This window comes from Rana temporaria, chromosome 13 (assembly GCF_905171775.1).
Source record: "Rana temporaria chromosome 13, aRanTem1.1, whole genome shotgun sequence".
Lineage (NCBI taxonomy): Eukaryota > Metazoa > Chordata > Amphibia > Anura > Ranidae > Rana > Rana temporaria.
The window spans coordinates 105,861,900-105,888,446 of record NC_053501.1 but is presented as its reverse complement, the minus strand read 5'-3'; the positions used below and the strand labels follow the sequence as shown (position 1 = coordinate 105,888,446).

Below are 26,547 nucleotides of genomic sequence, written 5' to 3'. Positions count from 1 at the left end.
CACACATATCAATTCTTTATTAAATATGTAATATATATATATATATGTGTGTGTGTGTGTGTGTGTGTGTGTGTGTGTATATATATAAAGGATCACCCTGGCCACCATTTAGTTCCCAAGGTCCTCTACTTTAGAAAAATATATAATTATATCTTTTTCTATTATGTTTTTTTTTTTTTTTAAATGTGACCTATTACGGGAAATGTAACAGCAGATGTAATGTTTTTTTTTCAAAAAATAATTTATATATATATATATTTTAGTATATCTTCTAGTTAAAAAATTGCAGAATTACAAACTACTGTACAAACACTGCTATATAAATCCTGTACAATAATTAATATATATATACACACACATATATAACATTGAATATATATAAAAATAAATATATACATTCTTTATTCAATTATTAAAGCGGAGTTCCGGCCACAATTTCACTTTTTAAATATAAATACCCCTGTAATACACAAGCTTAATGTATTCTAGTAAGGTTAGTCTGTAAACTAAGGTCAGTTTTGTTAGGTTGTTACAGCATTTAGACACTTTATAAAATAGAAATTGACTGGGGCCATCTTAAGTGTGGGCATCATGAAGCCAGACTGTATGACTTCCTGGAGTTCAGCCTTGCACATGCTCAGTGCTGCACAAGCAGTGTACTGTCCAAGTCACATGATTCTTCGAGACTGGGGAGTGCACAGACTCCTGGAAAGTTACACCCACTACATTCCCAGGAGTCTGTGCGGTGTAGGTTAGGAAGCTTAAGCAAATAGGTGCAGGGAGTGGGAAGATTAACTATTCTGCCTAGCAACAACACTGTGAAGGCATCTAAAAAAATAAAAAAAATTCTTAAAGGACTAATGACATTTTTTTTTAAAACTACTGATGTAATGTTATATTTATGGGTGGAACTCCACTTTAAGCATATACTATAATATATCTATATATAGATAGATGTATTAAAGATAAAACACATTTAATGTATACTATATAATATTTGATTTTCTAGTTAAAAAACTGCAGAATTGAACAAGTGTTTGAAAACTGAAAAGATTTGTTCTGGACAGGAAGGGGTTAATGAGGTTTGTCTCTGCCAGATTCAAATTCTGAGCTCTCAACTGCCACTGTTGCTATGGCAACCTTCTGTTTGTTTTTCTCTCTGCCAGATTCAAATTCTGAACTTCCAACTGCCACTGTTGCTATGGCAACCTTCTGTTTGTTTTTCTCTCTGCCAGATTCAAATTCTGAGCTTCCAACTGCCACTGTTGCTATGGCAACCTTCTGTTTGTTTTTCTCTCTGCCAGATTCAAATTCTGAGCTTCCAACTGCCACTGTTGCTATAGCAACATGGAATCTCTCTCTCTCACTGTGCAGAGATTGGCTCCTCCCACTGGTGTGACATCATAGCACAGATGCTGTTTAAGGCTGAGCTCCAGGCTCTCGTGTCAGTTAGTGCTAGAGCTGGAAGAGTGTGGTTGTGTTTTTGTGACACTCTCATAATTCTTTTGAATTCTCGAGTTTTTTGGGGAAATCTCAGCGGAAGTAACTGATTTGTACCTGGTGATATCCAGTAGTACTTCGTTTTTAAGCGATTTTTTTCTGTATTAGCGTTTTTATTGGTAATTTACCAAAGCGAATACAATGAGAGACAACTATCAGAGCCCTCGTGAGTATGTGGGGGGGTGTTTAAGTATGGTCTGCGCCTACATCAACCCCTGCATACTGGTTCGCGCCTGCTTCCGCGCATGTTTAAAATCTTTCCGGTGTGACGAGATCTTGGACCGGGACATCCTCCCGGATTGGTGCCCCAGAGCAGCCGATCTGAAGAGCCCCACTGAGGTCACCGGGCTCGATCATTTCGACGACGACGACAACCGGAGAGCTGGAGGGCAGAAGGAGAGGCGCTGGTGGGCCGAATTTCTAAAAAGCATTTTATTTTTACTGCTGGGCATGGTCCTCACCAGCATCTATTTCTATCTGGTGTTGATCCGCATGAGCTACAACTTCAACTTCTGCATCATCTCCACCCTCTTCATTGGCTTATTCCTCTGCATGGGCATTCCCTTCTTCACCCGGATCCGGGTCACCGTCTTCTTGATGGGGCCTCATTTCTTCTCTGGTGAGTTTCTTATAGTCTAAAGCAGGTATATTCAATTAGCGGACCTCCAGCTGTTGCAGAACTACAAGTCCCATGAGGCATAGCAAGACTCTGATAGCCACAAGTATAACACCCAGAGGCAGAGGCATGATGGAACTTGTAGTTTTGCAACAGCTGGAGGTCCGCTAATTGCATATCCCTGGTCTAAAGTCTTCAATAGGTTGTGGGATTTGTGGACCGTTTTCAAGCGTTCCAGTGCATTTTTTTTTATTTTGACACTTAAAAAAAACGTTATTTTCATTAGGACAATGTCCACCCTGGTGCATTTTGGTGCATTCTGGATGAACATAATGCAGCAGGTTGCACTTCTGTTAGAAGCAGTGGTGTGAATTAGTGTTGCTCACGAATATTCGCATTGCGAATATTCGACTCGAATATAGCATATTCGAGAAATCGCGCTATATTTCGAATTTCGCGGTGAATATTCGCAATTCCGAATATTCGCATTTTTTCAATTTGATTTTTAAAACAGATCACATCCTATCGACGTCTAAAAGCATTGCTGGTATGATTAGAGACCCTGGGCCGAGTAGCTAAGCTGAGGCGATCCTTTTATGTTGCCAAATTGAAAAAAAAAACATTGCGAATTTTCGCTAATGCGAATGCGAAAATGATTGCGAATTTTCGATAACTGTGGTAGGAGAACTCTGATTGTCTCTGATGCAAAAGGGGGGGGGCTTTGTGTATGTTTCTGTTATGAATATTTGTATGTTTGATATTATTTTTTTTTGTAAGAAGGAAAAAATTGCGCATACCTTAAAAAAAGGGGAGAATACAGCAGCAACTCAAAAATGTTATACAACATAATTTAATACAAGACAGAAAATGGAGTCGCTCTACAAGAATAAAAAATATGTCTAGTGACAAGACATGTGGGCAAATTATAAAATAAGCAAGCGCAAATAACTTGTGAAATACACAGTGAAACAAATATATAAAGAAATATAGTCCCAATAATAGAAAAATAATCTTTCATAAAAATGTCTTTGATATGTGAAGTGAAAAAAAGTCCAAAGCATGCAGCATGAACGTGTTCAATCTTCAAGGTGTTTGATTGACAAACGGCTGTGACAGATGGATAGAGTAAAGAATCACCACCAATGCAAAACACTTTTTATTTTCTATTGTAAAATATCAAGAATATTCTGAGCCAATCAGAGTGCTCCTTCCGCATTTGCCGAATATTCGCAATTATTTTGTATTGTAAAATATCAAGAATATTCTGAGCCAATCAGAGTGCTCCTTCTGCATTTGCCGAATATTCGCAATTATTTTGTATTGTAAAATATCAAGAATATTCTGAGCCAATCAGAGTGCTCCTTCCGCATTTGCCGAATATTCGCAATTATTTTGTATTGTAAAATATCACGAATATTCTGAGCCAATCAGAGCGCTCCTCCAGCATTTCTCGAAATTGCGCAATAAATATCGCATTCGCATGTTGCGATATTTCGATAAAATATCACGAATATTCTGAGCCAATCAGAGCGCTCCTCCAGCATTTCTCGAAATTGCGCAATAAATATCGCATTCGCATGTTGCGATATTTCGATAAAATATCACGAATATTCTGAGCCAATCAGAGTGCTCCTACCGCAGTTATTAAAAAAATCGCAATTATTTTCGCATTCGCAATAGCGAAAAATCGCAATCATTTAATTTCGATAAAATATCACGAATATTCGAATTTAGCGAATATATCTCGAATATTCGAATATATATTCGAGATATATCGCGAAATCGAATATGGCATATTCTGCTCAACACTAGTGTGAATCAGGGCCATTGAAATACATGGCAATAGGGTATCCACCTGTCCAGGATTCACCCGGACAGTTTGGGTTTGGAAATCAAGTGTCCAGGTTTTAGGCTGCATTCACACCTAGGCGTATATACGCCTGAAGCGCGACGCCGCAGCCGCCCCTCATACGCTGGAGGGGTGATTTTACATGGTCGGCTATGGAGATGGTTCACATCTCCATGCCGAACGCCGGACGCCTGCCGCCTGCCGCCTGAAAAAAGGTCCTGGACCTTTTTTTCAGGCGTCTTTCGGCGTTCGGCATAGGAGATGTGAACCATCTCCATAGAGGGGGTGAGGCTGCATTCACAATCGCGGCGTTTTGTCGCCGCGAATCGCGGTACAAAACGCTGCTATTTGCCGCCGCAATTCGCGGGACAAAACGCTGCGATTCAGTACGCCGAGGTGTGAATGCAGCCTTAGACTGCCTGAAACCCGGACACATTATTCAGGGTTGCTGGCTGCAGTTGTCTGTTACACTCTTTCACACTGCCCAAAGCCAGCACTAACAATCCCCCCCCCACCCCCATACACACACACAGACGGGAGAGGAGAGAGGGCTCGATCTGCTCCTCTTCCCCCCCCGCCCCTCCCCTCTGTGTCTGCCCAATCCCTGGCGCTGTGCCTCAGAAAAGGAAAGTGGGGGCTGGAAATTTGAAGTCCAGCAGGCTCAGATACATCTGGATGAGAGGTGCTGACTGCCAAGGGGTGAGTGAGCTCACCATCCATCCCTGTCTGTGACTGAAGTATCCCCCCTTCTCTCTCCTGAGTACACTAAGGCAAATCAGGGTTCTCAGAGCATCCCTTATGTTAGAAGAGTCCCAGAGTTCTCCATGCATCAGAGTCTGCAGAGTCCCCCCTTACATTGAAAGGGGAACTCTGTGGACTCAGATGTAAAAGGGGAACTCTGTGGACTCAGAAGATGTAAAAGGGAAACTCTTGTTATTAACTTTATATGATTAGAAATGTTATTTAATAGCAAAATATATGTATAGTTTATACTATAAAAAATAAAATTGGCGTACGCCGCTAAAGTGTTCAGGTTTCACTTAAAGAAAAGGTGGCAACCCTACATGGCAATCAGCGTCTGTTTTGGGTGTAGTTATCCTTTAGGGCAAGGGTCTCAAACTGGTGGCCCTCCAGCTGTTGCGAAACTACGAGTCCCATCATGCCTCTGTCTGTAGGAGCCATGCTTGTAACGGTCAGCTTTGCAATGCCTCATGGGACTTGCAGTTTTTCAACACCTTGAGGGCCGTCAGTTTGTAGAACCCTGGTCTAAACTAATGAAGAAATTTGCTGTGGCCCTTTTCCCCCCACAAATAGAGCTTTCTTTTGGTAGTATTTGATCACTTCTGTGTTTTTTTTTTTGTTTGTTTTTTGCGATCTAAACAAGCGACTATTTTGAAAAAAAAAAAATATATATATATATATATATATTTTTTAACTTTTTGCTAAAAATGTTTTAACCACTTCCAGACCTTAGGTGTTTTTCAGATTTGGTGTTTGCAAGACTAAAACATTTTTTTCTGCTAGAAAATTACTTAAAACCCCCAAACATTATATATTTTTTTTCTAACACCCTAGAGAATAAAATAGTGGTCATTCCAATACTTTTTGTCACACCGTATTTGCGCAGCGGTCTTACAAGCGCACTTTTTTTGGAAAAAATTCACTTTTTTGAATTAAAAAATAAGACAACAATAAATTTGGCCCAATTTTTTTATATATTGTGAAAGATAATGTTACGCCGAGTAAAATGATGCCCAACATGTCACGCTTAAAAATTGCGCCCGCTCGTGGCATGGCGTCAAACTTTTACCCTTAAAAATCTCAATAGGCGATGTTTAAAAAATTCTAGAGATTGCATTTTTAGGCCTAGGGCTACAATTATTGCTCTCGCTCTAACGATCGCGGCGATACCTCACTTGTGTGATTTGAACACCGTTTTCATATGCGGGCGCTACTCGCGTATGCGTTCGCTTCTCGGGAATTTTTTTGTTTTCTTATTTATTTTTATTTATTTTATTACTTTTAAGCCCCATTATCGGATTCCAGACCGCGCACCCTAAAAATCGATACCTCGGTTGTGGTAGCAGCTGCTGCCGTTACCGAGATATCAATCTTTAAAAACAGGACGTACATCGTCGTGCGCAGGTCTGGAAGTGGTTAAAAAAACACATTTCTTCATCAGTTTAAGCCAATATATATTCTTCTATATATTTTTGGTAAAAAAAATATCACAATAAGCGTTTATTGATTAGTTTGCGCATCTACAAACTATGAGAAAGATTTATGGCATTTTTATCATTTTTTTCACTTGTAATGGTGGTGATCTGCGATTTCTACTGGTATAGCAATATTGCGGCAGACAGATCGGACACCTTTGACACATTTTTGGGACCAGTGACATTTACAGAGTGATCAGTGCTATAAAAATGCACTGATTACTGTATAAAGTCACTGGCAGGGGTCAACACTAGGGGGCGATCAAGGGGGTTAAGTGTGTGTTCCCTCAGTGTGTTGGGAGGCTAACTAGGAGAGATGACAGATCGAGATGACACGATCTGTCTCCTCTCCTCTGACAGCTCAGGGATTTGTGTGTGTGTTTACTGACACAAATCCCTGTGCTGGCGCTCGTGCCCGCTGTGCATCGGGGGCACACGCGCGTGCCTCCGGTGGCACTCCTTGGTGAAGCCTTATATATACGGGATTTCGCCCAGGAGAGCCATTCTGCTGCAGTATATCTATCTGCGTGAGCTGATCGGTGAGCCGGTTAATGACACCGCCAATGCAGAACAGAAGTTCCATGTAATTCTGGACACAGTTCTTGTTCCAAAAAATGTATTTTTATATTAATTTAAAAAAAATTCTCTCTCTCTTTTAGGATACGCAAGGGTCATCACCCTGATCATCATCCTTTCCCTGGCCATGAACGGACCAGCAGCCAACATCACGGAGAACTTTCAGCGAGTCATAAATTCCAGCGCCTGCGGTGTGCAAGTGGTCATGAATCAGACCTTGGAGATCGTGGAGCGCGTCAAGGAACCGCTAATGAGTAAGTAACATGGCAGCAGGGAATAGAATTAATGTGGCCCTTAGATAAATAGATATGGATAGATAGATATGGGATAGATAGATATGGGATAGATAGATATGGGATAGATAGATAGATAGATAGATAGATAGATATGGGATAGATAGATAGATAGATAGATAGATAGATAGATAGATAGATAGATAGATAGATATGGGATATATAGATAAGATAGATATGGGATAGATAGATAGATATGGGATAGATAGATAGATAGATAGATAGATAGATAGATAGATATGAGATAGATGGATAGATAGATAGATATGGGATAGATAGATAGATAGATAGATAGATAGATAGATAGATAGATATGGGATAGGTAGATAGATATGGGAGGGAGGGATAGATAGATATGGGATAGATAGCTAGATATGGGATGGATAGATAGATATGGGAGGGATAGATAGATAGATATGGGATGGATATATAGATAGATAGATATGGGATGGATAGATAGATAGATATGGGATAGATAGATCGATAGATAGATAGATAAATATGGGATAGATAGCTAGATATGGGATGGATAGATAGATATGGGAGGGATAGATAGATAGATAGATAGATAGATAGATAGATAGATAGATAGATAGATAGATAGATAGATAGATAGATAGATATGGGATAGATAGATATGGGATAGATAGATATGGGATAGATAGATAGATAGATAGATAGATAGATAGATAGATAGATAGATAGATAGATAGATAGATAGATATGGGATAGATAGATAGATAGATAGATAGATAGATAGATAGATAGATAGATATGGGATAGATATATAGATAGATAGATATGGGATAGATAGATAGATAGATAGATATGGGATAGATAGATAGATAGATAGATAGATAGATAGATAGATAGATAGATAGATATGGGATAGATAGATATATATGGGAGGGAGGGATAGATAGATAGATAGATAGATAGATAGATAGATAGATAGATAGATATGGGATAGATAGATAGATAGATAGATAGATAGATAGATAGATAGATAGATAGATAGATAGATATGGGATAGATAGATAGATAGATAGATATGGGATAGATAGATAGATAGATAGATAGATATGGGATAGATAGATAGATAGATAGATATGGGATAGATAGATAGATAGATAGATAGATAGATAGATAGATAGATAGATAGATATGGGATAGATAGATAGATATGGGAGGGAGGGATAGATAGATAGATAGATAGATAGATAGATAGATAGATAGATAGATAGATATGGGATAGATAGATATATAGATAGATAGATAGATAGATAGATAGATATTGGATGGATAGATAGATAGATAGATATGGGATAGATAGATAGATAGATAGATAGATAGATATGGGATAGATAGATAGATAGATAGAGATATAGAATAGATAGAATAGATAGATAGAGATATAGAATAGATAGATAGATAGATAGATAGATAGATAGATAGATATGGGAGGGATAGAGAGATAGATAGATAGATAGATAGATAGATAGATAGATAGATAGATAGATAGATATGGGAGGGATAGAGAGATAGATAGATAGATAGATAGATAGATAGATAGATAGATAGATAGATAGATAGATATGGGAGGGATAGAGAGATAGATACATAGATAGAATGTGGAAGTTTTGTGAATTGGACTCATACAATGCAGCATTATAAACCTCTAACATGTTTCTTCTTCTCTCCTGCAGGGGTTTTGAATTTCCTGCAAGAAATGGCGGGCAAAGTAAAGAATGTCGCCGGAAAAGCCAAGAATTTTTTTCAAAGAATCAAAGCACAGATGAAAGTGATTGGTAAGTCACAATTTCAGCTTCGGGGTTGGTAAGTAGATGGGGCTCCTCAAGTAGAGGAAAAAACCCATCAGATATCGCTAGATTTGTCTATTATGGGGGGGGGGGGGGGGGGGGCATATTTATAAAGCATTTAATGTGACATTCCCATTGGCTGTCATTAAAAACACATGCAGCTAATGTCACCTTCAATGCTTCATAAATATAGCACCAAGAATTTGTTTTTACCCCTTTCCTTAAAGGGTTATTTCACCTCAATTACAAGACCAGAAGAGGTGGATGGGGCTGGGAGGGGGGCTTTTTTTTTTTACTGTCCATTCATGTAGATGACATCCAGGTCTAACTCTGATTTCTTTCTTTCTTGTAGGAAAGACGCTCGGCCACATGTGGTCCTTCATTCACAGCATCGGAAACATCTGCAACGAAGAGCTTTTGAACCCATATAAGAAGTGCGCCAAGATATTTACGGATGCCAAGGAAGATTGCTATGACAGAGGAGCCGGCTTTCTTTGCGAATTTGTAGATACCGTCTCATGGGTATGCCACGTGGCCAAAAGTAAGTATGTTTTTGTGTAAAAAATTAGAACTTGGCTGTCAGAGCAATGGCCAAGTTCCCTTTCAGGTCCGTCATTTTGCTTCTGATTGAAAATCGAATGTAACAATGGATGAAAGGGGATGTGTAATCCTTCATGAACTGGCACATTTCATGCCTCATGAGATCTTCCAAGAAATTCCACTTGAAACTTGTCTCTTGGACCCCCTTTCACACTGGGGCGCTTTGCAGGCACTATAACGCTAAAAATAGCGCCTGCAAAACGACCTCAAACAGCCGCTGCTGTCTTTCCAATGTGAAAGTCCCTAAGGGCTTTCACACTTGAGCGGTGCGCTAGCAAGACGGTAATAAAAGTCCTGCTAGCAGCATCTTTGGGGCGGTGAAGGAGCAGTGTGTATACCGCTCCTCCACCACTTCTGCCCATTGAAATCAATGGGCACCGCCGCTATACCGCCGGCACAGCGACTCTGCAGAGGCGCTCTGCAGTAGTTTTAACTCTTATTCGGCCGCTAGTGGGGGGGTAAAAGCGCCCGCTAGTGGCCGAATAGCTCCCTTAAAATTGACAGTAAAGCACCGCTAAAGATAGCGGCGCTTTACAGCCAACACACCCACCGCCCCAGTGTGAAAGGGGCCTTGGACAAAGAAGGCTAATTCATCCGACTCATCAAACTTACCTTCGTTGGTTGGTTGGTATGGCTAATTAATCTGACCCATCAAACTTGCCTTGGTTGGTTGGTTGGTTGGGTGGTTGGTATGGGGAAAACCTACCAAATACCCTGATAACTGAACTCTTGGAGAAACAAGACTAATTGTTTCAACGCATCAAACTTGCCTTGGTTGGTATGGAGAAAACCCACCACATCCCCTGATAACCAAAGTCTTGGAGAAAATATTCATCTGACCCATCAAACAAACTTGCCTTGGTTGGTATGGAGAAAACCCACCATATACCCTGATAACCAAAGTCTTGGAGAAAATATGCCAATTCATCTGACCCATAAAACTTACCTTGGTTGGTTGGTATGGGAAAAACACACCACATCCCCTGATAACCAAAGTCTTGGAGAAAATATTCATCCGACCCATCAAACTTGCCTTGGTTGGTATGGAGAAAACACACCACATCCCCTGATAACCAAAGTCTTGGAGAAAATATTCATCCGACCCATCAAACTTGCCTTGGTTGGTATGGAGAAAACCCACCATATACCCTGATAACCGAAGTCTTGGAGAAAATATGCCAATTCATCCGACCCATCAAACTTGCCTTGGTTGGTATGGAGAAAACACACCACATCCCCTGATAACCAAAGTCTTGGAGAAAATATTCATCCGACCCATCAAACTTGCCTTGGTTGGTATGGAGAAAACCCACCATATACCCTGATAACCAAAGTCATGGAGAAAATATTCATCCGACCCATCAAACTTGCCTTGGTTGGTATGGAGAAAACCCACCATATACCCTGATAACCGAAGTCTTGGAGAAAATATGCCAATTCATCTGACCCATCAAACTTGCCTTGGTTAGTTGGTATGGAAAAAACACACCACATCCCCTGATAACCAAAGTCTTGGAGAAAATATTCATCCGACCCATCAAACTTGCCTTGGTTGGTATGGAGAAAACCCACCATATACCCTGATAACCGAAGTCTTGGAGAAACTATTCATCCGACCCATCAAACTTCTCTTGGTTGGTATGGAGAAAACCCACCATATACCCTGATAACCGAAGTCTTGGAGAAAATATGCCAATTCATCTGACCCATAAAACTTACCTTGGTTGGTTGGTATGGGAAAAACACACCACATCCCCTGATAACCAAAGTCATGGAGAAAATATTCATCCGACCCATCAAACTTGCCTTGGTTGGTATGGAGAAAACCCACCATATACCCTGATAACCGAAGTCTTGGAGAAAATATGCCAATTCATCTGACCCATCAAACTTGCCTTGGTTGGTATGGAGAAAACCCACCATATACCCTGATAACCGAAGTCTTGGAGAAAATATGCCAATTCATCTGACCCATCAAACTTGCCTTGGTTAGTTGGTATGGAAAAAACACACCACATCCCCTGATAACCAAAGTCTTGGAGAAAATATTCATCCGACCCATCAAACTTGCCTTGGTTGGTATGGAGAAAACCCACCATATACCCTGATAACCGAAGTCTTGGAGAAAATATTCATCCGACCCATCAAACTTGCCTTGGTTGGTATGGAGAAAACCCACCATATACCCTGATAACCGAAGTCTTGGAGAAAATATGCCAATTCATCTGACCCATAAAACTTACCTTGGTTGGTTGGTATGGGAAAAACACACCACATCCCCTGATAACCAAAGTCATGGAGAAAATATTCATCCGACCCATCAAACTTGCCTTGGTTGGTATGGAGAAAACCCACCATATACCCTGATAACCTTAGTCTTGGAGAAAATATGCCAATTCATCTGACCCATCAAACTTGCCTTGGTTAGTTGGTATGGGAAAACACACCATATCCCCTGGTAACGGAAGTCCTAGGTAACCTGTTCATGAAGAGTTACATTGATCTTATTATGACTTGTCTCTAATCTTTATGCTTTCTCTTTTTTCTTTTACAGTTATCCAAATCATCTGTATCATACCGACCTACGTAGGAGAATATATACAGAAGAACTTCAAAGCTCGTAAGTATGACAACATTTCTCAAAATTAAAGGCTAACTCCATCTTTTGGACCACGTTACACCCATATTTAGGATGTAACATACTACAAATGGACCCCTCCACACCCAAACCATCCACCCCGTAAAGGAGTGTGGTGGTTCTTCCCCCTGGTTTGTAAAAGGTGCACTTAGCCTTTAATATTTTTGTAAAGCTGTAAAAGAATCGGCAATAAATCTCTAACCTTGTTTCTCTTCTTGCAGCTATCATGTCGGTGTTGCAAGATCTTAAGAATAAATTTGATTACAATATGACCATCAACTACGAACTTGGTGGAACGGTCAACTCTAGCAAGAGCATATTCACCATTGCTCGTGACATCATGGAGGAAGTAAAGGCGGATCTCGATCCTTACCGGGAGATCTTTCAACTGTTTTCCTACTCCGTCTTCATTATTGCCATCTTCACCTACTTTAAGTAAGTACCATTTATTTTCCTTTTTTTTTTTTTTTTTAAGTAATGGGCTATCTTTGTCCTAACGCTTCAACTCTTAAGGGCCTACAAGCTACCACCTGGGACTTTTAGCTCCTCAACAGCTTTAGTGGCCGCTGGTGCTCGAAGTTTGAGCTCCCCCAAAAATTAACTGAAAAATTCTGGAAAAAAAACATCAGTTGCAGCCTCACTGTTTGCAGCCACTGTGCCTCATCAAATGCAGCCACTGTGCCTCATCAAATGTAGCCACTGTGGCCATCAATTGCAGCCACTGTGCCTCATCAAATGCAGCCACTGTGGCCATCAATTGCAGCCACTGTGGCCATCAATTGCAGCCACTGTGGCCATCAATTGCAGCCACTGTGGCCATCAATTGCAGCCACTGTGGCTCATCAAATGTAGCCACTGTGGCTCATCAATTGCAGCCACTGTGCCTCATCAAATGTAGCCACTGTGCCTCATCAAATGCAGCAACTGTGGCCATCAATTGCAGCCACTGTGGCCATCATATGCAGCCACTGTGGCCATCATATGCAGCCACTGTGCCCATCATATGTAGCCTCTGTGACCCCCCGCTTGGCGTCTGACTGGCACATACTTACCCCATCCTGGTGGCAGGTGACGACGGTGAGCTGTGGGACATGTAGCAGGTGACGGTGGCGTGTCCCTGAGTCCTCCATGGCTCTCTGGTATCCCGGTCTTTCGTTCTGTTGCTGTGCCTTCAGCCAATCAGGTGACTGGTATTAGATCCGCACCTCCTGATTGGCTGAGAGGTGGCTCAGCGTTGGCAAAGCAAATTTGCAATTTAGCAAAGCTCGCAGTTCATCTTTTTTGAAGCCTATTAGAGCCAACAGCTGTATGATTATGGTTGCCTAAAAAGGGTCCGGTTGCCTGAAAAGGGGTTGTATAAAAGCTGCCATGGAATAGATTCATGCAATGCATGAATCTATCCATTCTACACAGAGGGGGGCTGGCTGGAGAGAGGGGGTGGCGCCCATGCACTCTTATGGACGCACCGCCACTGACCTCAGCGCTTTAAAGCTCGCAGCTCCAAAATGCTGGAGGAGAAAAAAACAAAACAATACTCTCTATGGAGATTCTTCACATCTCCACTGCAAGTCACCTGAAGCCAAACGCCTGAAGCTTAAAAAAGTTCTGGGGCTCTTCTTGTAGATCAAATTGGGCAGATTGGTGCGATTTTAAAGCATTTTTTTATGTTCCATAGAAATGCATGGAAACTCTTGTGTTGCACATTTTTGAGTGTTTTAGCAAATTTTGATAGTGGGTTTGGGGGGGTTTTCTGTTAAAATATTATAATGACATAAAAATAAATAGTAATAATTCATTGATAAAATACATAAAAGTGCATGTAAACGCTTAAATGGCAGGTTTTTGAGCGCTTTAGCACATTCTGTCGTGTGTTTTTGAGCGTTCTTCTGCTCAACTACAATAAATAAATAATAATAATTAACAACTAATAATTAAATCACATAGATATGAATGGAAATGCTTGACTGTCTCGAAGGCGCCCAAACACCATCAAAGTGCGATGCTACAGTGTGAATGCAGCCTTAGAGATTGACCATGTCCTGTGTATACCATTTGTAACCCTTGCCTTCCTTATTCTTTTTTTTTCAGGGCTCTCTCTTATCTTCGAAGTTATGCCAGCGATGACAACTATGACAACATTTATATTACGCGGGAATTCATTCGTATGGATGCAAGAAGAATCAAGCAAGGATTGACAAGTCTTCTGCCACTCTCCGAGACAGAATCTTACGGGCTCGTCCGACCAAGTAAGCATGCGTAGTCTTAATACACTGGCCTCTGACCATACATCTTACCCATCTCTAAATTAAAGCGGAAGTGAACCATCCATAAAACAGTTACCTTTCCGGCATGTGCCGGAAAGGTAACACTCCCATTGGTTGTGCTCTCAACCAAACTGTCAAAGCATCCAATGGCTGGTGTCGAAACTGATCACATGTGCAACATCATGGCCGTTGTAGATTAACCACTAGAGGGCTGCGCTATAGACGAAAGACGTCCACAGCGCGGCTCTCAAGTGCCGAGTGGACGTCTTTAGACGTCCTATTGTTGTCATTCCCTGTGCGCGCCGCGGGGGGCGCGCAGCGGGGAAACAATTTCCCCAGCGCATAGCTCGGGAGTCGATGCGAGTGCCTGGCGGCCGTAATGTCCGCCAGACACCCGCGATCGTCGTTGACAACAGGCATGTGGAGCTCTGCGTGTAAACACAGAGCTCCACGTGCTGTCAGGGAGAGAGGAGACCGATCTGTGTCCCTTTACATAGGGACACAGCATTGGTCACCTCCCCCAGTCAGTCCCCTCCCCCATAGTTGCCAACATTTGTCCTGGGACACTTTGCAGCACAGCTATTAATTAATTACCACACTCACTTCCCCCGAAGCTCCACCCACTACGCATAATGTTCGCCAGGCGAAGATTATGCGGAGTGGGTGGAGCTTCCGAGAAGTCAGTGTGGTAATTAACCACTAGCCGACCGCGCACCGTCATTATACGGCGGCAGGTCGGCTCTTCTGGGCGAGTGCGAGTGCGTGTGCCCGGCGGGCGCGATCGCCGCCGGGCACACGCGATCGCTCGTTACAGAGCGGGGACCGGGAGCTGTGTGTGTAAACACACAGCTCCCGGTCCTGTCAGCGGGGGAAATGCTGATTTTCTGTTCATACAATGTATGAACAGAGGATCAGTGTTTCCCCCTAGTGAGGCCACCCCCCCCCACAGTAAGAACACACCCAGGCATACTTAACCCCTTCCCCGCCCCCTAGTGTTAACCCCTTCACTGCCAGTGGCATTTTTATAGTAATCCAATGCATTTTTATAGCACGGATCGCTATAAAAATGCCAATGGTCCCAAAAATGTGTCAAAAGTGTCCGAAGTGTCCGCCATAATGTCGCAGTACCGAAAACAAATCGCTGATCGCCGCCATTACTAGTAAAAAAATATATTAATAAAAATACCATAAAAATACCCCCTATTTTGTAAACGCTATAACTTTTGCGCAAACCAATCAATAAACGCTTATTGCGATTTTTTTTTACGAAAAATATGTAGACGAATACGTATCGGCCTAAACTGAGGAAAAAAAATGTTTTTTTATATATTTTTGGGGGATATTTATTATAGCAAAAAGTAAAAAATATTATTTTTTTTTTAAATTGTCGCTCTATTTTTGTTTATAGCGCAAAAAATAAAAACCGCAGAGGTGATCAAATACCACCAAAAGAAAGCTCTATTTGTGGGAAAAAAAGGACGCCAATTTTGTTTGGGAGCCACGTCGCACGACCGCGCAATTGTCAGTTAAAGCGGCGCAGTCCCGAATCGCAAAAAGTCCTCTGGTCTTTGGGCAGCAATATGGTCCGGGGGTTAAATGGTTAATTAATAGCTGTGCTGCAAAGTGTCCCTGGAAATTTTTAAATAATGTTGGCAAGTATGCTCCCCCCACACAGTAAGAACACAATGAGGGAATACATTTAACCCCTGCCTCACCCCCTAGTGTTAACCCCTTCACTGCCAGTCACATTTATACAGTGATTAGTGCATTTTTATAGCACTGATCGCTGTATTAAATGTGAATGGTCCCAAAATTGTGTCAAAAGTGTCCGATACGTCCGCCGCAATATCGCAGGCCTGACAAAAAAATCGCAAATCGCAGCCATTACTAGTAAAAAAAAAAAAAAAACATAAATCTATCCCCTATTTTGTAGGCGCTATAACTTTTGCGCAAACCAATCAATATACGCTTATTGCGATTTTTTTTTTTAACAAAAATATGTAGAAGAATACGTATCGGTCTAAACCGAGGGACATTTTTATTTTTTTTAAAAAAATTGGGATATTATAACAACAAGTAAAAAATATTGTGTTTTTTTTTTTAATTTTCTGTTTTTTTTATGTTTATAGCGCAAAAAATAAAAATCGCAGCGGTGATCAAATACCACCAAAAGAAAGCTCTATTTGTGGGAAAAAAATGATAAAAATATAATTTGGGTACAGTGTTGTATGACCGCGCAATTGTCATTCAAAATGCGTCAGCGCTGAAAGCTGAAAATTGGTCTGGGCACGAAGGGGGTTTAAGTGCCCAGTAATGAAGTGGTTAAACCAAGATGGCAGCTTCCTTGGCTGGAAACGATCAGAGGGTTTACTTCCACTTTAAGTCAGGTCTTCAGATTCAAGGTTTGATCCCCTGCCAGGATTATTTTTGCTTTCTGTTTCCCTTCTATGGAGTTTTACCTTCTCTACCTGCCCTACTGACTATTCTCACCTGGACTGATAGTAAGAGCAGATCTAAAATTCTGAGAAGATCTAAAACTCTAATTTGTCATGAGAACAGTAATAGGAGGGTACATCTACTAATGGGGGGGTAACACCAGATGTGCCCCATGGCAATGTGCCACTTTGGAGACATTTCCTCTCACTTCCTGCTGTGTCTAGAAAACAGGAAGTGAAGAAAAATCTCTCAAATAGGACAAAGATGGCAAAAATAATCTGACAGAGAATAAAACCCTTCCCTTCTTCATTCAAAATGGATTTTTTTTTTTATGTAGTTATAAGAAGTTTATCATGATATAACGTCACTCATTTTTATTTTTCTGTTCTACTTTGCAGTGGACTTCAAATTGACAAGAAAGGAGAGAAAGGGATATACCTTTGAAATCTTCAACGTATTTCAGAGCCAGTTACTCGTCTCTTTTATTATCGCAGCCGACTATTTTGTGTACTGGTGCATAGCAGCGATTTCTTCTGTCCTGAATGGAGACCTCGTCGTGAAAGGTAAGTATCCCCAACATCTCCTGTACAAGAGATGTTCATCCTGAACTGAACACATAATCATTGTATGAATGGCAATATGACAATAATGACTCCTATTTCTTCTTTCTTCACCAGCACCGTATACTCTTAGACTCAATATTACAGGAAGCGGCTTTATAAATAGCATCCTTGCCAAGCTGGCGGACGCGCTGGATGCCATCGGGCAAAAAAACTACACTGTGATCTCCAAGGATTGTATCCCTGTACCTTCGGAGCCGAATTACTACGTATATCTTATGATTGGTATGTTACTGTTTTCCGACAAGGTCCTAGAGACATGGGGCCAGATTCACAAAAGGGATACGACGGCGTATCTGCTGATACGCCGTCGTATCCCTGTTTCTATCTATGCGACTGATTCATAGAATCAGTTACGCATAGATATCCCTAAGATCCGACAGGTGTAATAGTTTTACACTGTCGGATCTTAGGATGCAGTACCGCGGCCGCCGCTGGGGGGTTTTTGCGTCGTAAACCAGCGTCGGGTATGCAAATTAGCCGTTACGGCGATCCACGGAATTTTTTCCCGTCGTTACGTCGCCGCAAGTGTTAGTTTGCCGTCGCAAAGATAGGGCACCTTTTACAAAGTGTAAACTTACTACACCATGTAAAAGTATACCCGTCTTTCCTGCGTCGCTTTCAATTTTTTTTTTTAAATTTTTTTTTTCCCGGCGCAAGTCTTTTTTACCCGTCGCGATTCACAAAACGTTGGCGCGTCGTAACTTCGCACAAAGCACGTCGGGAAATTTGCGACGGGAGCATGCGCAGTACGTCTGGCGCGGGAGCGCGCCTAATTTAAATGGGACTCGCCCCCATTTGAATTGGCCCGCCTTGCGCCGGACGGATTTAGGATACACCGCCGCAAATTTCCAGGTAAGTGCTTTGTGGATCGGGCACTTAGCCAGAAGATTTGCGGCGGTGTAACCTAAATCGGTTACGTTACGCTGCGCCGCCTGGCTGTGAATCTGGCCCATGGATTCTGGAGGAGACGCCTTTAATTGCTACACTAGGGTTTTTATCATCTAGAGCAGCTTTTTCTATCCCTGAGGAACCCTTGAAATAGTTTAAGTCTTAGGGGAACCCCTACTAAAACCAATTTACTGGTAATCAATGGGGGGAAATGCCCCTTTACATCAATGGCCAGTAGGAAGAATACCTTTACAGTAGTGGTCTAAATGCCCCCTAGATAAAAAGAGCACCAGTGTCTTGGTTGTGCCATGTGATGTTGGCCCTGAACTACGAACCATGAAAGGGGGGGGGGGGGTCAATTAGCCACGGATCAAGTAATCTCAAGCAACCACCGGAGGAACCCTGGTTGGGAATTGCTGGTCTGGGGGGATAAGTTGTTCTACCTCTAATATAAACCAATCACCATGGTTTCTTAGAAAACATAAGTATGACTAACCCTCTTTGTTCTCTTTTCTATTCTCTATTCACAGCTGGCTTGTACATTTTCGCCTTCTTCTCGTCGGCCATGGGAGTCTACATCCACAGGCTGAAAAGGTGTGTTTGCGCGTGGTACTTTCCACAACGGGAGCAGGTAAGTTTTCCATATTTTCCGTCTATGACTTCAGCAGTGTCCAAGGCAAAGGACTAAAAAGCAGTCCTGCTATTTATTGTGTATATTAGCGCCAGTGTTGTCAGCCTGCCGTGCAAGCTCTTCCAGTTGGCTGTTGGGCTTCCTATCTGATAGAACCCATATGCAGCCAAGTGGTCCATTGGCAGGGTGACAACACTTCTGCTAATTGCGAGGCAGCAGCTTAGCGTTGTCATCCTGCTAAGGAAGTGATGTTACCCGTAGGCTCCTTCACACTGCGGCGGTGGGTGCGTCGGCGCTTTACCGTCAATTTCGCTGCGCTATTCGGCGCTAGCGGGCCGCTTTTACACCCCCGCTAGCAGCCGATAAAGGGTTAAAACCACCACAAAAGCGCCTCTGCAGAGGCGCTTAGACGGTGGTATAGCCGCGGTACCCATTGATTTTAATGGGCAGGAGCGGTAAACACACCGCTCCTTCACCGCTCCAAAGATGCTGCGAGCAGAACTTTTTTTTTACCATCCTGCTAGCGCACCGCTCCAGTGCGAAAGCCCTCTGGACTTTCACACTGGAAAGACAGCAGCCGCTGTTTCAGAGCACTTTGCATTCACTGGCCCAGATTCAGGTACGAGTTGCGCTTTATTTGCGGAGGCACAGGGCAACGATTTTGCCCTACGCCCCCGCAAATAATTTGCCCTGCCCTCGATTCACGGAGCAGTAGCTCCGTAAATTGCGAGGGCGCGCCGGCAAAATTGCCCGGCGTAAGCGCGCGCAATGTAAATGATCCCGCCGGGGGCGGCAATCATTTAAATTAGGCCCGCTCCCGCGCCGAGCGTACAGCGCATGCTCCGTCGGGAAACTTTCCCGACGTGCATTGCGGCTAATGAAGTCGCAAGGACGTCATTTGCTTCAAAGTGAACGTGAATGGCGTCCAGCGCCATTCACGATTCACTTACGCAAACGACGTAAAATTCGAACGTCGCAACGCGGGAACGCCGGGTATCCTATAGCATTGGCTGCGCCTGCTATTAGGATGTGTAACCTTACGCGAAACCCGACGTACGCAAACTACGTAATTTGCGTACGCAGGGCTCGCGCAACGTTGTGAATCGGTGTTAGTATGCAATTTGCATACTATACGCTGACCACAATGGGAGCGCCCCCTAGCGGTCATCGCTAGAATGCAGCCTAAAATCTGCGTGGCATAAGAGCCTTATGCCACGCAGATTTTAGGCTGCAGTCGGCGTAACGAGTTCTCTGAATCAGTTACGCAGGCACAATTGCTACCTGAATCTGGGCCACTATTTTTAGTGTTATAGTGCCTGCAAAGCACCCCGGTGTGAAAGGGGTCTTAAGGTCTCCAAGTGAGAAACTTTGAAACCGCTTCAGGCTTTATATTTAGTCTTGTCTAGAGTTCACTTTTATTAACTAGCATTTTTATTCTTTTAGGAACGGTTATGCTTTCTGTTCAACAACCTGCTGACCAAAAGGATGAACCTGGAAACATCTTTGAAGAAGAGCATACGGATGAATTCAGCAGACGGCCACTCCAACGTCCTGATGGTCCTTGCAGCACAGTAAGTCCAATTTCTTGTACCGCTATGGAACTTTAATATATTGCCATGCCAGTTAGTGAATGTGACTAACATGTTCTTCTGTCTATAGGATTCCTGGATTTAGCTTCCTTACCAAGCTTTTTGGAACCACGGAACGGTACTGCATGTCGTGTGCCAAAATGACCACGCCGGCCACCAGTGATCAGTTTGTGGAATGCATGACCACCAGCTGCAAAGGTTTATACTGCAAGAACTGCTTTGAGATCCTACACAACATCTGCCTCATCTGTATGGGTCCATTGGCCTACAAAGAGGACATCGACGAGGAACTGTAAGTTTTTTTTGTCATTCTTTTTCTTCGCACATCTGACATTATTAACCACTTCCAGAACTTAGGTGTTTTTCAGATTTGGTGTTTGCAAGACTAAAACAGTTTTTTCTGCTCGAAAATTACTTAAAACCCCCAAACATTATATATATTTTTTTCCAACACCCTAGAGAATAAAATGGCGGTCATTGCAATACTTTTTGTCACACCGTATTTGCGCAGCGGTCTTACAAGCGCATTTTTTTTGGAAAAAATTCACTTTTTTGAATTAAAAAATAAGACAAAATAAATTCGGCCCAATTTTTTTATATATTGTGAAAGATAATGTTACGTCGAGTAAAATGATACCCAACATGTCACGCTTAAAAATTGCGCCCGCTCGTGGCATGGTGTCAAACTTTTACCCTTAAAAATCTCGATAGGTGACGTTTAAAAAATTCTATAGGTTGCATTTTTTGAGCTACAGAGTAGCTCTAGGGCTAGAATTATTGCTCTCGCTCTAACGATCGCGGCGATACCTCACTTGTGTGATTTGAACACCGTTTTCATATGCGGGCGCTACTCGCGTATGCGTTCGCTTCTGCGCGCGAGCTCGTCGGGACGGGGCACTTTAAAACATTTTTTTTTTGTTTTCTTATTTATTTTTATTTATTTTATTACTTTTTACACTGAAAAAAAAATAATAATAATTTGATCACTTTTATTCCTATTATAAGGAATGTAAACATCCCTTGTAATAGAAAAAAGCATGACAGGTCCTCTTAAATATGAGATCTGGGGTCAAAAAGACCTCAGATCTCATATTTAGACTAAAATGCAAGAAAAAAATAAATTGAAACTGTCATTTTTTCAAATGACAAAAAAAAAATGTTTCTTTAAGACGCTGGGCGGGACTGACGTTTTGACGTCACTTCCGCCCAGCAGAGCTATGGGGACAGGCGAAGGAGATTTTTCCTTCAGTCTCGTCCCCAGTCAGCAGCCGAACGCACCCGATCTCCTCCGCCGCTACCGACGGCTCCGGTAAGCGGCGGAGGGCGCGGGAGAGCGGCGGGAGGCCCCTCTCCCGCCACTGATAACGGCGATCTCGCGGCGAATTTGCCGCGGAGACCGCCGTTATCGTGTACCGGACCGCGCACACTAAAGATGGATACCTCGGTTGTGGCAGCAGCTGCTGCCGTTACCGAGTTATCCATCTTTAAAAAGAGGACGTACATCGTCGTGCGCAGGTCTGGAAGTGGTTAAAGCATGAATGGAAGTTCTTTTTTTTTTAATACTTACATTTTCTCCATATTTTTTTCTCCTCAGCCGTGATGAGCAGCTTGAACTGTGGATCGAGGCGATGAAGCAATTGAAGGGAAAGAGGGCCGAGAAGAGGAAGATGAAGGGAGCCCTGAAGAAGCGCCTGAGACACATCGTTAGAAGACGGGGATTGGAGACAGAAATTGTCCAAAAATACGTCGCGGCCCGGCAGCAGGACAGTGATGGGGAAAGCTCAGGCTTCAGTGAACACAGGTCTAGCTCAGAGTCTGAGTATGTATCTCTTTATCTTCTAGAGCAACCTTGGGGAAAAAAAATCGTCATATAGTATATAGTAAACTTTCTCAATCTTTTATCCCCAAGGGAATCCTTTAAATAATCTATTTGGGGGGGGGGATCAATGTGCCACTTTTTATTGCTCCTCTGGTTGAGAAATATCTTATAGAGCAGCTTTGTAAAAATAAATGAGTCACATCGTACCAATTTTCAACTTTTTACTCCCCAGAGGAACCCTTGAAATAATTTTGATGAGCGGGTGAAAGATTATTCTGCCACTGCTCACTGCTCGGGGGTATATTGACAACCTCTGGAGGAACCCAGGTTGAAAAAGCTTGGTACATAGTATGTATATCTAATAGAGCAGTCTTTTATCTATTAAAAATTAGTCCTATAGTTACCGTATTTTCCGGCGTATAAGACGACTGGGCGTATAAGACGACCCCCTAATTTTCCAGGAACATTTTTGGTTTTGGGATATACTCACTGTATAAGACTACCCCCTTCTTACTAGTCTTTCTGGAAGCTAAGGGGTAGCCAGAACCGCTGACAGAAACAGGCTTTTTCAAATCTCACTGTGCCATTACATTACATTCCTCACTGTGCCATTACATTACATGCCCCTTACTGTACCATCACTTGCCCCTCACTGTGCCATCACTTGCCCCTCACTGTGCCATCACTTGCCCCTCACTGTGCCATCACTTGCCCCTCACTGTGCCATCACTTGCCCCTCACAGTGCCATCACTTGCCCCCTCACTTGCCCCCTCACTGTGTCATCACTTGCCCCCTCACTGTGTCATCACTTGCCCCCTCACTGTGTCATCACTTGCCCCTCTCTGTGTAGGATGACCACGTGTCCCGGATTACCCGGGAAAGTCCCGGATTTTGCAGGTCTGTCCCGGGCACATTCATTCCAGGACAATCCAGTGTCCCGGAATGAAACTGACACAGCCACCCCTCGGGCCAATCTGGTGCCCCCAAAAAAGGCTGCCACATAACCGCTTTACTCACTGACAGTACTTGTCCTGGCCGGGAAAGCCTGGAGGAACACAATCCCGCCCCCTGCTTGTGATTGGAGAAATCATAAATCCCGCCTCTTGTGTCCAATCACTGTGCTGTGATTCGTTAGAGCACAAGCTGATTTTTGGTAAGGGAGGGTGTCCCTGAATGGTAGTTTGGAAATGTGGTCACCCTATCTCTGTGCCATCACTTGCCCCCTCTCTGTGCCATCACTTGCTCACTGTGCCATCACTTGCCCCCTCTCTGTGCCATCACTTGCCCCATCTCTGTGCCATCACTTGCCCCATCTCTGTGCCATCACTTGCCCCCTCTCTGTGCCATCACTTGCCCCCTCTCTGTGCCATCACTTGCCCCCACTGTGCCTGAACTTGTTGCCCCCCAGTGCAATCACCGCAAACACTCACTTTTTTGCAGGCGGTGACAGTCTCCGTGCTGCGAGCGTCAATGATTTGAAAGCCGCGCCTTCTCTTCAGACTGTCCTGTGATAGGCGGAACACAAATTTTCCCAGCAGCGCCTCTGTTCTGTTTTCCGCCTATCACGGACGTCTTCTCATCTCGTCCGATTATGAGAAGGCATCTGTGATAGGAGGAACACAGAACAGAGGCGCTGCTGGGAAGATTTGTGTTCCTCCTATTACAGAACACTCTGAGGAGAAGGAGCGTCTTTTAAATCATTGACGCTCGCAGCACGGAGACTGTCACCGCTGAAAAAAAAAAAAGTGAGCACGGAGACCGTACCCGGCGTATAAGACGACCCCCGACTTTGGATGCATGTTTTTGCATCCAGAAAGTCGTCTTATACGCCGGAAAATACGGTAGTACATAGTAGCCTTTCTCAATGTTTTTACCCCAGAGGAACCCTTGAAATTTTGATGGGTGGGTGGAAGATCAATCTGCCGTTGCTCACTGAGCGGGGGTCTTCCATCTGAAGGACCCCTGGTTGAGAAAGCTTGGTATAGAGCAGGGGTAGTGAATTAAAATTCACGGGGGTCCGGTCGGAAAAAAATTCTTCCAGCGGAGGTCCGAATGTCATATTGGTGCTATGACGCCACATGATATCCTCCACTTCACAGCGCCCCCCCACCACACACATGCACACACCTTTAAGACCCACACACCATCGAAATCGACATAAAAATCTCAAAATACATTTCTTTCATTTTTATGCAGCACAGATCAGTTGCGGTGCATAGAAATTAAACAGAATGCATTTTGCACCACACTGCTCAGCACGCAGGGGCGCTGTTTCAATGTGAACAGGACACATAGAAAACCTGACCTTTGCCAGTGCAGAAATCATAGAACCCCTTTTACATCAGTGTCCTCAGCCCCCCCCCTTACATCACATCCCCCTGCCTCATCACAAACCCCCCATTACAGACTGACCCCCCAAATCACAGATCTCCCATCCTAGACTGACCCCCCCAAATCACAGACCCCCATCACATACCGATTTCCCCCCCCCCCAATCACAGATGGACACCCCAGCACAGACTGATTCCCCACAATCACAGATGAACCCCCCAATCACAGACTGACCCCCCAAATCAGATCCCCCAAATCACAGACCCCCTATCACAGACTGATCCCCCCAATCACAGATGGACCCCCCCAATCACAGATGGACCCCCCACAATCACAGACCACCCCATCACAGACTGAACCCCCCACAATCACAACCCCCCCAAATCAGACCCCACATCAGACTGATCCCCCCCCCCCAATTACAAACGGAACCCCCCACAATCACAGACCACCCCATCACAGACTGAACCCCCCACAATCACAACCCCCCCAAATCAGACCCCACATCAGACTGATCCCCCCCCCCAATTACAAACGGAACCCCCCACAATCGCAGAACACCCCATCACAGACTGAACCCCCCACAAACGCAGATCCCCCCCCCCATCACAGACTGACCCCCCAAATCAGACCCCCTTATAACAGACTGACCCACCAATCACAGACTGACCCCCCAAATTCACAGACCACCCCATCACAGACTGACCCCCCCCCCCAATCACAGACTGAACCCCCCCAATCACAGACCCTACTATCATAGACTGATCCCCCCCACAATCACAGATCCCCCCCATCACAGACTGACCCACCAATCACAGACTGACCCCCCCAAATCACAGACCTCCTATCACAGACTGACCCCCCAAATCAGACTTCACACCCCCCCCCCAATTACAAACTGAACCCCCCCCACCCACAATCACAGAACACCCCATCTTAGACTGAACCCCCCACAATCACAGATCTCCCTATCACAGACTGACCCTCCCAAATCAGACCCCCTATCACAGACTGACCCACCAATCAGACGGACCCCCCAAATTCACAGACCCCCCCCATCACAGACTGAACAACCCCCTCCCTACAATTACAGACCCCCCCCCCATCGCAGACTGACTCCCCCCCATCACAATCCTCTCAATAGTAAACCCCTGTCCTGTCCTGTACAGCACAACACTCCCCCTCCCCACAGAAAACCTACCTTATTCACACAGGACATGGAGCGTGGCCGCTCTGGACAATGGGCGGGACCTTTCCCATTAAAAGCGAGTGATTTGTTGCTGGGACCGACCCGCTGCCTAGCAACCAATCACCCACTTTTTAACTTAAAAAGTCCCGCCCATTGTCCAGCGCGGTCGTGATTCAAGTTTGTGTGAATAAGGCAGACAGGCAGTGTGGGGAGGGGGGAGTGCAGAGACGGCACAGACCTGCTGCGCCTGCCATGCTGTGTATATAGCGGCATCGGCAGGCGGGCGAGCCGGCCATAGAGACACACAGGCGAGGCTGCGGTCCGGGTAGAATGGCCACTGGGGCCGGAACCGGACCGCGGTCCGCCATTTAGTGACGCCCGGTATAGAGTATTGTCTAAAAATAATTTGGGGGGGGGGGCCATTACTAATTTCACATTTTACATTTGGGGGGGCCATTACTAATTTCACATTTTTACTTTTCTTACTACAGAGTCACAGACTACGAGTACCAGGACAGATCGGAGAGCAGCGATTCAGAGAGGGAAGACTGGCCAGCTCCAGAAGAATACAGAGAGCCTCCAGATCTCTTTCACCGGGGCAGCTTAGGCCCTGGCTAAAGGAATAGGATCGGACACCTGGAGATGGGATATGGGCCAGCGTGATGAAG

The 26,547-nt window shown here is 43.8% G+C and overlaps 1 protein-coding gene across 1 annotated transcript; it reads left to right on the top strand.

The window, feature by feature from the left end:
• Positions 1 to 1,692: 1,692 nt before the first annotated feature.
• Positions 1,693 to 26,547, top strand: DCST2 (DC-STAMP domain containing 2). Its single transcript, XM_040332022.1, has 14 exons — positions 1,693 to 2,119; positions 6,832 to 7,011; positions 8,757 to 8,858; positions 9,193 to 9,411; positions 12,025 to 12,090; positions 12,330 to 12,543; positions 14,197 to 14,354; positions 17,207 to 17,371; positions 17,465 to 17,653; positions 18,796 to 18,950; positions 20,394 to 20,521; positions 20,610 to 20,831; positions 22,134 to 22,358; positions 26,371 to 26,547. The coding sequence occupies exons 1-14, from the start codon at positions 1,693 to 1,695 to the stop codon at positions 26,495 to 26,497; spliced, it is 2,577 nt and encodes an 858-aa protein (XP_040187956.1). The 3' UTR covers positions 26,498 to 26,547.